At 48.6% G+C, this 13,572-nt stretch overlaps 1 protein-coding gene across 1 annotated transcript in view; it reads left to right on the top strand.

The window, feature by feature from the left end:
• FBLN5 (fibulin 5) overlaps positions 1-13,572 on the top strand; it is a 78,138-nt gene that overhangs the window by 44,740 nt on the left and 19,826 nt on the right. The window contains exons 5-6 of the mRNA XM_057732738.1: positions 8,913-9,035; positions 11,897-12,013. Of these exons, the coding sequence (XP_057588721.1) occupies positions 8,913-9,035; positions 11,897-12,013 (240 nt within the window). The remainder of the gene's footprint in view (positions 1-8,912; positions 9,036-11,896; positions 12,014-13,572) is intronic.

Here is a 13,572-nt window from a genome sequence, read left to right as displayed (position 1 = left end):
TTCTAGTTTGGGGTTCAGGAAAACAGTGATGCTGTGAACTGAGACAGCTTCAGGAGAGGAGGGTGTGGCGATCAGGGACAAGGAGATCCGAGCTCAGGGCACTGAGGATGACATGGAGTTGAGGATGTCAGGGAGGAGTAGGCTCAGAGGAAATCAGAAGACGGAGCCAACAGAGAGATGCGGTGGAGGTGACAGGATTTAAGAGCTATAGTATTTATAGGCTGTGTTCCTGAACAAGGGGTGGTCTGTATTGTAGGAAAAACATTGTCTTTTCTCCTAATTGGAATCTTTTGCACTTTTTGTCATCACTTTGGGGGCAGTATTTCCGAGAACTTAGTTAAGATTCAGGGAACTGGGTTAATGCTTACAAAATCCAAACACCATCAACAAGCTGAAGGGAGGAGAACCTTCTGAAGGCACACAGTGCTCTGGGCCCAACCACTGCAGGTGGATGTGAGTCATGGCCGGGTCTCTACCCCCAGGAAAGCATTTTTTAGGCTGTGGTTTAGACTGTGCTGAGAACTTCTTGAATAAGACTGTACAAATCACAATACTATTGTAACCGGCAGGTTTGATCGTAGAGAAGAATCTGGTTAGGGATTGCCAGCTTGATTTTGAACACTTAATTCCCTCCTAGACTCCCTTGAACAGCTTCTTAAGCTCTGAGCAGGTTGCACGGATACAGAACCAAACATCACTCACAATACCTAGCACCTTGCCTCTCGAAGTGTGGTCCCTGGGCCAGCAGCCTTGGCGTCACCTGGGAGCTTATTAGAAATGTGGAATCGACCAAATTAGAGCCTGCATTTCAACAAGGTCACACTGATTCATGTGCACAGTAAAGTTTAGGAAGCACTGGGCTCGCACAGCAAGTTCCAGATAGGGTTTTGCATTGGAATCATTTAGGTAACTTTAAACAGCTTTCCAAGCCTCCACCCCAGACTTGTCTGATTTAGCCCAGCAATTCTCTTGGGTAGCTAGGTTTGGGAACCACTGACTTGTCTAGTTTCAAAAATCCTTCTGTGTTGATGGACAAATGGCAAGAATTTTGGCAAATGGAAATCTAGTTTGAGCTCCACGTTTGTTTGGTTTATAATCACAGCAATGGCTAAAGCCTCATGAGCTTTAAAAAAAAATACCACGTCTGCATTGGCGATAAGCAGCCTTGTCCCCTTACTCTCAGAACGATTTGATGTGTGATGCTCAAGAAGGAACAATGTGTCCCTCCCTCCTCGCTCCCACCCCACCCCTGGAACTGCAGTGACCATTCATACATTGTCAAAAGTTGAATGAGCTTAGCCAATTAATTCCCCGCCCAGTCTGAAAGCAGCTGAAGTCAGCTGATGTTTACCAAGCACTCTGGATGAAAATAATTACCCCAGAACCAAACAGTGTGATCCCCGTTAGTTGCAATTTTCTCTGTTGAAGGTCACAGCTAGAAGGGCCTTTCAGACCTCTCCTCCAAGCTCTCACTGAATGGATAGAAAAATAGACTCCATGGAGAGGTTGGAAGCTGCAGTCCAGCTGGTTTCATCCAAGAGGAGAGGATTTTTTGTCGTTTGGAAAATGGACCACATAGTTGTTGCCTAATTAGAGGCACACAACGAGCAGGCTTTGTATTCTAAGCTTAATATCAAGCATTGGGAAAAAATGCTGTAAACACAGAAAGATCTGGCTCCTGATGCCTGCCCAGGACCCATAAGACACATGGAATGCAGATGTTTGGGGAATTCAACAAGCCAGTTCTCAAACGCTGAGATCTTTAATTAAGCAGGTGTTTGGGAAGTCGGTCCTGTGTAGCTTCCAGCCTTGGCTGAGGTCGTCTCGCTGAAACATGGCCCCGATTCAGCCCAGCAGCAGGCCTCAAACTGGCTTCAACTGGAGGCGCTGGAATCCACCATTGTTATTTTCTACTTTCTTATCAAGCCCCATTAGCTTGAGCGAGGAAGGAACAAAAACGGGCTGGGAAAACATGTTGTTTCACTGGGTAAAAATTTACTACCAAGGAAAGAATTTGGCCGTGTCCAAAAAAGGACTTGTGGAGGCCTTTGGAAAGGTGCAGTCTTCCAAATGCTCTTGGACAGTTTCTCCCAGTGTCACCCAGTGAGAATGTTTCGCTTTGGCTGACGGCCCGTCTCACACAAGAACCGAGACATTCAGCTGAGGGTGTGTACACAGGCTCGCAAAGTCAGCGCTGCCTTGTTGACAGTATTGGAGAAGAGAAGACAGAGGAAGAGGGAAGAATCGGGCTGTTAAGGTTGATTGTATTTGGCTGTGGAGTTCAGGAAGACACACGTACCCTTAGGCTTTCGGACATCTATAATCACAGAATCATAGACGGATCTATAGATGCCAAAGTGCAAAGGTGGAGCCTGAGACCCCACAAAGGAATGTACACTGCCTCTTGTCACCTCTTTTCTCAATCTCCTGCCACATGTCCGGGCCTCTGGGGGGAGAAGGCTCCAGCTGTAGTTGAACTGTAGAACTAACCAGGTCTCACCGCCCACTGAGTGCTGTCATCGTGGTGTCTTCTGAGTCCCAGGACAAAGCCTGTAGCATGCAGAAGCCAAGCTTCCCCTGTCTTTCGCAGCTGTTAGAAAGAGCACCTCACAGGGGAAGGGAACTAAAATTTCCTGGGCACCTCCTATGTGCCAGGCAGTGATGATGGGACCTGCTGATTTGTGAAGGCTCATGGCAGCCTAGGAGGCAGGCTGCTGCAGCTCTATTTTGCAGAACATCTGAGCATCCCTGAGATTCATCAACCTGTCAGTAATATTCAGTTATTAAGTGCAGGAACCTGGATTCACACCCAGCTCTGCCTGCCCCTCAAAATTCTTATTTTCTTTTTTTACCCAGTAGTGCTTTCTGGGGAGGTCTCAGCCCTTTGGGCTTTTTTCCTCTTAAGCTTTGGTACTGGCAGAATAGCTTAGGAAATGTTCTCCCTGTGGGCAGGGGGAAGCATTTTTTTGTTTTGTTTTGTTTTGCTTTGTTTTACAGTTTTTAAAGGACATTTATTTCCATGAGAATTTGTGTTATGAAAACAGGTTAACTGTTTTCTCTTGAACTTTCAGGAATAAATGCTGAAATGTAAATGCATGTAGGTATACAATATGTACATTCAAATATAATATGTAGCTGGCATACATACGGATATTATTTGTATTCAAACATATTTGTGCATGTTTATAGCAGTATGTTGTCCATTATACCTGCCTGTAGAGATTTTTATGTAACAACCTGTGAGTTAACCCTAAGATTATACTTAGAACCATTAGTTTTATATTTTATGTTATTTATTTATTTTTACAATAAATTTATTTATTTATTTATTTTTATGCCTCGTTGGGTCTTTGTTGCTGTGCACGGTCTTTCTCTAGTTGCGGCGAGCAGGGGCTACTTTTCGTTGTGATGCTCGGGCTTCTCAGTGCCGTGGCTTCTCTTGTGGCGGAGCACGGGCTCTAGGCGCACGGGCTTCAGTAGTTGTGGCTTGCAGGCTTAGTTGCCCCGTGGCATGTGGGATCTTCCCGGACCAGGGATCGAGCCCGTGTCCCCTGTATTGGCAGGCAGACTCTTAACCACTGTGCCACCAGGGGAAGTCCCCCGTTAGTTTTATAGGGGACGGAAAAGTGGGTTGTATGCTGAGAATTAACCCACTCCCAGGGAAGGATATACAATAGGCATAAACCAGCAGCATGCCAGCGGGGTTGCCCTGTGAGAACTCTGTCTGACCAGAGAGGGGGGACCTGCCTGTCACCACTTGCCTCCATCGCAGACTCCTGCTCCAAGGGCTCAACCTTCCAGCAGCTTTGTAGGCTCTGGCCTTTTCCCATGCTGTCCCTTGAGTCAGCCTGGAAGACTCTAAGTTTATTTTATTTTTTATTGAAGTATAGTTGAGTTACAATGTTTTGCCAATCTCTGCTGTACAACAGAATGACTAAGTTGTAGTCACTCTGTTGTACAGCACATATAGACATTCTTTTTTAAAATATTCTTTTCCATTATGGTTTGTCACAGGATATTGAATATATTCCCTGTGCTATACAGTAGGACCTTGGTGTTTATCCATCCTATATATAATAGTTTACATCTGCTAATCCCACACTCCCAGTCCTTCGCTCTCCCGTACCCCTCCCCCTTAGCAACCATAAGTCTGTTCTCTATGTCTGCCTGTCCATTTCTGTTTTGTAGATAGGTTCATTTGCACCATATTTTAGACTCCACATATAAGTGATATCACATGGTATTTGTCTTTCTGACTTACTTCACTTAGTATGATCATCTCTAGTTGCATCCATGTTGCTGCAAATGGCATTATTTTGTTCTTTTTTTTATGGCTGAGTGGTATTCCATTGTCTATATGTACCACATCTTCTTTATCCATTCATCTGTTGATGGACATTTAGGTTGTTTCCATGTCTTGGCTATTGTGAATAGTGCTGCTGTGAACACAGGGGTGCGTGTATCTTTTAGAATTATAGTTTTGTCCCATGCCCAGGAATGGGATTGCTGGATCGTATGGTAATTCTACTTTTAGTTTTCTGAGGAACCTCCATACTGTTTTCCATAGTGGTTGCACCAACTTACATTCCCATCAACAGCGTAGGAGGGTTCCCTTTTGTCCACACCCTCTCCAGCATTTGTTATTTGTAGACTTTTTAATGATGACCATAATGACCAGTGTGAGGTGGTAACTCATAGTTTTGATTTGCATGTCTCTAATAATTAGTGATGTTGAACGCCTTTTCATGTGCCTACACGCCATCTGTATGTGTTCTTTGGAGAAATGTCTATTAAAGTCTCAGCCTGGGAGATTCTGTTCCTCTTGTTGTTATGGTTTGTTGGGCAGGTGTATTCTGATGTCTTGAGGCCAGTTCCTCCATCTGGCGCCCCTATGAGATCTTGACTGGACTGGAAGGATGTTCTTCACTCACGCTGCCTTAGCGTACCAGCTGGGGACATGGGACACAGCTATCGGTACGACATCCTAAATGAGTATCCCTGACATGCGGGCTGCTGTCCCAAGGCTGGGAGCTCACTTCTGCCTCCTGGCAGGGTGTCAAGGAGGTGAGGCTGACTGCTTTGAGGACTTTCCTGAGTGAGAAGTTATTGTGTGAGATTGGGAATGTGGTAATTGAAGGCCACCCTGGGGAGGTCTGAAGGAAAAGGTGATAGCTCAGAGCTGCTCGGGGCAGGAGAGCTGTGCCGCTCAACACAGAGGATGATTTCTTCCTGGGCAGGCGCAGTGCTGGGCTCTCATCTGGTTCCAGAGACGTCAGTGAGCGCTCTCCTCCAGTTGCCAGGGTGCTGGTCGCTTGGATGGCGGTGGATGTTGTCCCAGCTGGGGAGAGACGAGCCACAGCTGCTGTGCTGGAATCCTCGAAGGGCCCCAGGCTTCAGCCCCCTGGAGGGACCCTCTGCTTCTGGGAACCATGCAGCTAGAGGGACTGCACTCGACACTGGCTCTCCCAGTGGCCTGGGGATGTGGGAGGACACACACACAGAGCCACAGTAGAACATAAAGAATTAATAAGTGAACGAGTGCAGGAATGATTGAATGAACCCAGCATTCTTTTCTCTTAAGGGACGTTTCCTAAACATCACACAGAAAAGGAAAGGAGTGACAGCCATGGTTTGCGTCCGAAGATAATGACACTTACTCAGGTTGCCGTAACTTGTACTTTTCCACTGATGCAGAAAAGGCCCCTTTGCCAAAGAATGTCCTTGGAGTGGTTCAACGTATTTTTACTTCTGTTATTTAAGTCAAATGTATTTAATGTAAGCAATTCAGCTGTGAGCTGGAATGTCTGATGAGTCTTTTAGCCACGTGTGGAACCCACAGCGTGAACTTTCCCAGGTTCAGCCCCACAGGTGTGCAAGCGGATGGGGTTTTTGGTGGGGGTGGTTGTTTTTAAAGTCCACGCACTTGTCAGCAAGTTGGCTGGGAAAAACTTGTCTGGGGGCTCAAAGGCCTGAATGTTTGTTGCCCCTGTGTTCATTCATTCACCAAATAGTTATGAAACATTTACTAGGGACCCGGGTGAAACCAGGTATGTTTTGAGGATATAAAGATGGGACATACATCCCCCAAAGACTCCAGACTTATTGAGTTCTCAAAATATATTTATGTTGACAGTCCCTTCAATGTCAATCGACTGACAATGAATTCAACCCGTTCAGTCAATCAATCAAGTAGTTTTTTTAAAGTACATCAACAGAAATGTGGTATAACTGAGTTAATTCTTTTTATTAATTTATTTATTGTCTGTGTTGGGTCTTCGTTGCTGTTTGTGGGCTTTCTCTAGTTGCGGCAAGCAAGGGCTACTCTTCGTTGTGGTGAATGGGCTTCTCATTGTGGTGGCTTCACTTGTTGCGGAGCATGGGCTCTTTGTGGCACGCAGGCTCAATAGTTGTGGCTCACGGGCTCTAGGGCGCAGGCGCAGTAGTTGTGGCACACGGGCTTAGTTGCGCCGCAGCATGTGGGATCTTCCCGGACCAGGGATCAAACCCGTGTCCCCTGCGTTGGCAGGAGGATTCTTAACCACTGCGCCACCAAGGAAGCCCCTGAGTTAATTCTTTAACACAGTAAGAGTAGTGGAGTTTAAACAACAACAACAACAACAACAATAAAAAACTTTTAGAGATTTTATTTCTGGATTTGCATAGTTTGCACGTGTCTGTGTGTGCTCATGTGCAAACACACGGGCCTCACACACCCTTCTGAGCCCAGTCTGGTCCCCTCGCGAGTGTTTGGCTCCCCTCGGTAGGGCTTTGGGGGCACATTGCGTGCACCCAGGTTACACAAACACAGGGCCTTGGGAACTGGCTATCACCAAGGCTCTCTAACAGCTCTGCTGCCCCTTGAGTCTCCCTCACCTTCTGTTCCCCTCGAAGCAGGAAAAAGAGCACAGATTCCTAAGGCAATGTTGTTCCCAGGGTACAGTTGCCATCCATCACTTCTCGCTGGAAAAATGTAAATATGTGCTGGCCAATCGTGGCGTTATTTATTATCATAGGCTTCAATATGCATTTGAGCGGAAGCGGCTGCTGGCCAAGCACTATTCGCCGGTTCCCCTGGGAGGCGTTTCTGGGTGGGCAGAGCTGGGGCTGGAGGCGAGGCCCAGAGCAAAGGCAGGAGCTCTTGCAGCTGTGAACGGCGCTGGGTCTTTGCCCCCGAGGCTGCACATCATCAGTGCATCGGGGTGGAGCGGAGGCTGCCGCCACCCTGGAAGCAGGTTCTGGGAGGCGGTCCATGTGTAGAGGGCTGGAGCCTGGTTCCACGCGTTGCCCAGACACCTGGTCCTTGTGGGTGGGGTGGGAACTGATCAATGTCGTCGGTGCTGACCGATGACACGGATGCTGGTGGATTGTGGTGGTGTCGCTTGGACCCCGGGGACCATCGCTTACCTGGCTCAATGTTTCACTGGATCAGTCGTGCTCGCTTCCTGAGTGTACACCTGTGCTACCCAAGGAGTTTACACTTTGGGGCCCTAGGCACCCCCCAGCCCCACCACAGTCTGCCATCTGCGATGTCAAGAGGCAGACAATTTTCCAGGTGGAAAAGGCAGCAAAAGCTCAGCCCTCTCTCCTCTTCTTGACCTGCCTGGGCTGGGCAGCGTGACCTGTCCCTGCCGCGCAGAGGGGGCTGGAGGCAGGCAGGCGGGGAGGCCTGGGCGCAGCTCTGGCCTCGGTGCTGCAGCAGCTTCGGCACCGTTTTCCCGTCTGAGAAGTGGGGGTAGCAGCTCACCACACGGGGTGATTGTGAGGAAAGATAAGGCCCCGGGCACACTGCGTGGGCTCCATGAAGTGCAGCTTTCACTGTTATTTCCAACAGTGTGATGCTCCATTCTGGAGAGGCGGGGAGAGGGTACAGGTGAGCACACCCTGACCGCAGGGATGAGGGGGCAAAAGGCAAGAGCCCTGCTAAGGTGCAGGCAGGTGAGGGCAGGAGTGATGCGAAGAGGCGGGGCCGGGCCGTGGGGATCCAGGGCGCTAGGTGAATCCCTGTGGAGTGATTTCATAGCCGAAGGTTTAGGGAGTCTCGTCCTTTAGGTCAAAGTGAGAGTGTGGTGTCAGGAGCACCCCTTATAAGATGGAGTGCTCTTTCTAAAGTGCAGTGTGGGGAGAAAGGGAGGAAGGACTTATTTCAGCTGAAACAGTTTCGAGCGCTGTGTACACCAGGTGACACATGTGGCCATGATACAGCTTGGTCTCTGTGCTCTGAGCTCCCAGCTATGGAGAAGAGACCGACTTGGACACAAGTACCTGCACGTGGGCAGACAGAGGGGCATGTAGTAGGCAGAGAAACCCAATGTGAGCAGAGGGCAGCTAGAGATCAGCCCCCGAAGCTCTGGAGTGGAGGGCAGCCTGGGGGGCTCTGGGAAGCTTCGTGAAGGACCAAGAGCCCTATGCTGAAAGATTTTCACGCATGGATGCAATCAAGTGACTTGACTACAAGATTCCGCTGGCGAGGGACGTTTCTTTTTCTTCTGTTATGTTCTCAGTGGTGTTTATCATAGCTCTGCACACACAGCAGGTATATAACAGACCGGTTTAATAGGTAAATGAGTAAGCCTAATACAAAATGCATTTCTAAATCAAGCGACGGTGGTTATCAAGGTGAACTTGCTTTCAGAGAATGATGGGCTAGGATGGCAGACCAGTGCTTAAGGATGTGTGTTCTCTTTTTGGCCATTTCCTTTGTGGACTTCCAGGGTGCAGGTTAGCTCTGCCCCTTCCAAAAAGGTCAGGGTCTCCTAGTGGTACCCATTAGGGAGGTGCTTCTGCCTCCTTGGATATAACCTAGGGACATTATCAGTTGCCTTCTAGCTAGACAAGCAAGCAGCTGGCACCTCTGGTAACTCCAGGGCTCTAAACATGTAAGTGACATTCTTTGGAATATGTCTGTGTTACAGATGTGGATGAGTGTGCAACGGATTCCCACCAGTGCAACCCTACCCAGATATGCATCAACACCGAAGGAGGGTACACCTGCTCCTGCACGGACGGCTATTGGCTGCTCGAAGGCCAGTGCTTAGGTAACAGCTCTTTGGGCCTCACAGAAACTCTGGAAAGTTAATGCTTGTGTCGGGTGTAGTGAAATGTGGGCATGGCTGGGTGGCCGAAGGGCAGCAGACTTTTCTTTGGGGGTGGGAGAGGCAGAAAGCTATTGAACTTACATGTAGCACCGCCTTTTAAAATCAGCTGTCACCATCACCGCATCACTGCATGTCATCATCAGAAGTTTTGAATGTACTTTTTAAGGGTTCATGTTTGATTCTACCTAGACCTTCTTTCTGCCTTCGGGAAGTTATACCAAGGCAGGAGGTGATAGAGGTGAGGGTTATTCTGTCCCAATTAGAAATCATACCAAGGGAAGGGAACGCTTGCTTAGTCACAGAAATGTCCCAAGTCTCAAATGTGGGTCAGTGGATTCTGACCTCACATCATCTCCTCCCAATACCCCATCACGGACCCCATCCTGTGCCCACCCCACCAGCTGTGGTCTTTTTCAAGGAGTCAGTCAGCACCAATTGAGAATTTTGTCCCTTGCAGTTGGCATCGACCATGTGACCTCTCTGTTTATTTTTACTGGAGGGCTATTTTCCTTTCTTCCCTTCTAGTTTTTGGTTTAGCGAAGTGAATGAATTCATAGCAACCTCTAGCTGTCACTTCCACTTCTCATTCTAGGGTGTGATTTCTTTGCCATTTTCTTGGAAAAGCCCTACTAGTTTAAATTCTCTAACACACTATTCTGCTGCCTGAAAGTCAGTCCTGGAGGAGCTGAGAAACAAATCCAAACAACATCATGGAAATAAACAAACAAAAAGGTTCTTCTTTCCAGGTCTCTTTTGATGGAGACTGAGTTGAGGTCTCGAGAGCCCTGTCTAAAGCATCCTGGGGCCTGATAAGCCAGCCTAGACTTGACTTGGTTCTCCTTTCCAGGCACCGAAGAGCTGGCTGCACACAGGCATTTGTAAATATGATGATTGCTTTACATTTTAACCAACCTCAGCTATTAAGGGAAATTTGATGCCACTGATTTGAACATAAACAGATCGGTGTGAGTTATTTGTATGGGAAGTCAATATGTAGAATTTCAGGCCTGGAAAGGATGTTAGGTATTACATCATCCAACTTTTATAGAGTTGGAAACTGAGACTCAAAGAGGAGGAACATGTTGGACAAAGTTGGAGTGAGCTGGTCTGAAATGTCTCCTGTTCCTCAGTCCAGTTTTCTTTACCACAAGGGGGTGCTCAAGAGGACCAGGTGACCAGGACATACAGGCCAGATTACAGAGAACTTGGAGCCAGGAAAAACCCTCCCCGTCTTAGTGGGGGCAGTAACTGGGACGTTCCTCTACTGGGAGGATTGTTCTCTTCCACAGAGCGTGAAGCTTTGAGAGGGATGCTCCTGGGGGCCTAACGTGGGGCCGCATGCACGCCCCGCTTACACTTTACATCCAAAGTGAAGACCTGTCCTCAATATGGCTAAACCCATGCCTTCTCCTGGCCAAATTCTTCTCTCTCTTTTAAAATGCAAGTTCCATAGCCACCCACCAACCCCTCTGTGAGACTTTGGAGGCATTGCTTTTGCAGAAAAATAAGGGGCTGGGGATTGCCTTTCCTCCAAGGTACCCCTAGGCAGAAGATGCCCTCTTTTCCCCCACTGCCTCCCTGGGCTTGGAGACATGCCCAGCTGCACCCACGTAAGAGGTCAGAATTAGCAACTGCACAGGTCAGTGTGCTTTTCCAGCAGGAGCTGCATGGCACTCGGTGGGCAGTGGGGTGAGCCAGGTTAGAAGTGACTGCGACTCAGAGATAAAACAGCATGACAAATGCAGGGCACAGCTTCTCAGGAGAGCTGAATAATAAGTAAGGTGGAGGTGGAGGTGGGGTCTTTCTGGCAGTAGATGGTAGAAACCAGGCATGGAGACAAGTTCTGAGCTTTGCCATCAGAGCCCTGGATGGACCCTGGTTCCAAAGGAATCAGGGTACCAGAGGGGGAACATTTAGAGGGAGGTGAGGAAGAAATAGGGCCAGTTATAGCTATAGTCAGGTAAGAGCTTGGTCCCCATCTGGAGGCTGCATTCAAAACGTCCTATCCTGCAGGAGTGAGTTCTCCAACCCGTCAGCCCATCAACTTGGGGTATTGAGAAGTGCTTTCCCAATGACATCAGCCTCCCCATTGACTGGTACATGTCAGCCTGGCTCTGCTAAAAGGAACCATTCACCCACATAGCTGCTTGCTCAGGGAAGACCAGTAATGGCTTGGAAGAGGTGTGTTTATCTAGAGTTTTATGTCTACTCTGCTACGAGGAGGAGATCCAAGGCCAGCTCCGGCATCCTTGTGTCCCTGGATTCATAGGTCTCTAGACGGCAGTGCTACCCAGCTTGGCCTGGCTACACTCACTCCTGTTCCTGACAGCTGGGCATATTCGTTATTAATGGAGCTGGCAAAGAGCCTATAGGAGCCCGGCTACAGATTCCTCTCACACTTTAAGCTAACTTGTCCCTTCCCAGGGCAGTGACAAGTTTATGTAGAGTCTTAGAATGACTCTGTGTTGGATAAATTTTAGCGTTAAATCTTAGATTTGGATAAAATCTTAGAGGCCATCTTGACCAACATTCCACTAAGCAGAAATTTCTTCTACAACTTTCAAGATAGGTTCAGGTGTTTGCAGGACTGAGACGGATCAGGGAGGATGGTAGGGAGACTGAGCCCGGAATCCAGAGGGTGTCACCATCCCTGACACTTAGTAGGTGCTCTCTTTGCATTCGTTCCCCTTCGCTTCTCTTTGTGATCCTACTCCAGAAGAGATGGGCAGTAATAATGCTTGGAGTGGCATCAGTGGTTGAGAAGAAGAAATATCTTACCTTGCTTGCAATTTGGTTTCCAGATATTGATGAATGTCGCTATGGCTACTGCCAGCAGCTGTGTGCGAATGTTCCTGGATCTTATTCCTGTACATGCAACCCTGGTTTTACCCTCAACGAGGATGGAAGGTCTTGCCAAGGTATGTGATGTGAATGATAACTTGAACACAACATGAAACCCTAGATGCTGTCTTCTTCAGAGTCTGACGGTTTACATCGATGGGAAACACTGTTGTTAAAGTGTATTTCTACTCATTGCCACTGCCCGCCCATCCCATTGCTTACAGAAGCCTGAGATCCTAACTGAGGTTATGTGAAACATGTCAGGATATGCTCTGAGTATTGCTGAGATTAGAACCTCAGTCATCCGCCAGCTGGGAGCTTACGATTTCGTGGATTTGCTTTTCTCTGTGTATCCGCTATCTGCAAGGAGCCTTGCCAGCTTTTTGGGCCAATCAGAAATTTTCTCACATATCCTGTTGCCCAAGTTCAATTCCTGAGGCTCAAAGAGGGATGAGGAGAGAGGGGCTCCTGAGTCTTGGTGAGTTGTGAAATATTCACACTCTATGCAGGGCTTTCACGGGCATCTTTGATGCCTCTCCTTAAAGTTTCCCCTCACCCATGCTAGGGGGGCCTGTTCTTTAGCAAAGGGTCCAGTGGTGGTGGTAACTCCCCCTACAACCCGACACTCCCTGCAGTAACAGAATGAAACAAAGACATTTTCTGACTTTCACATGATCGCTTTAAATACTGATAAGTAAGAAAAACAAGTTCCAGGCCTATTGCAGTTTCTGTCTGAAGGTTTCTTCTGCTCAGGAAGTGAGCAGGGGACTTAAGACCCAAGGAATTAGTGCAAGTCCTGCCTGGCCCCCAGCTCCCCGCCCCCAGCCCGCTGCCCGGGCCTCCAGTCCTTGGCAGCTGCCCCATCCAGGGTGGAGACAGCGCCGGAGACTCAGAATGAGGTCTTTGTTTGGAGCCTGCCACCAGGTTTTGCAGGATCCATTTCCTTGTCACACCATTCGAGGTCTGGCTGGCAGGCTCCTGGCCAGCTAGTTGGAGGATATTATGTCTCCATTAGTTTAATCGTATCTAAATCATTGGGTAAACAGGAAGGCATCAGCGTTAAAGAGTTGGATCCTGGATTCTTGGTATGTCTCTCTTCCAAAGCTGGTTCTGCTGATTGTTCCAAGAAGTCTCGATTGTGTTCCTCTCGCTAGGAGAGGTCATTTTCTGCGGAGAGCAGAGGCTGGGCTGGGAGGTTGAGGGGGCTGATGGAGCAGGGAGCAGGCGCCTGGCTCCTTTGCTGCTGTGATAAGCGGCTTAGAGCAGACGCAGGCTTCTCTGTGCCCGGGCTGGAGGTTTGAGATGCCAGCCCAGGTTTCCCCCCAGTGCCTGCTAAGGAACAGCCGTGCACAGAGGAGCCAAAAGATCCATGTGTGCTTCAGGGACCGGCCTTTGACAAGGGGCAGTTCACACACCTGGCAGTGCCAAGTCCAGCAGCCTTATAAAGCAGCAGGCACGGCCCCCAGGCCTGGACACGGGCCCTCGGCCACTGGGATATTGCATCAGCAGGGCCCGCAGCAACACAGGATGTTACAAACTCCAACGAGCTTTTGTATTCCTAGCACCTCAAGCAAGGAAGAGTGCTTTGCCCTCTTCGAAGCATTGTCATGTTTGTTCATTTCACTGAACCCTAACG

Source organism: Hippopotamus amphibius, chromosome 4, assembly GCF_030028045.1.
Source record: "Hippopotamus amphibius kiboko isolate mHipAmp2 chromosome 4, mHipAmp2.hap2, whole genome shotgun sequence".
Lineage (NCBI taxonomy): Eukaryota > Metazoa > Chordata > Mammalia > Artiodactyla > Hippopotamidae > Hippopotamus > Hippopotamus amphibius.
Note: the sequence above shows the minus strand (reverse complement) of the source record. Positions and strands in the feature narration are given on the sequence as shown.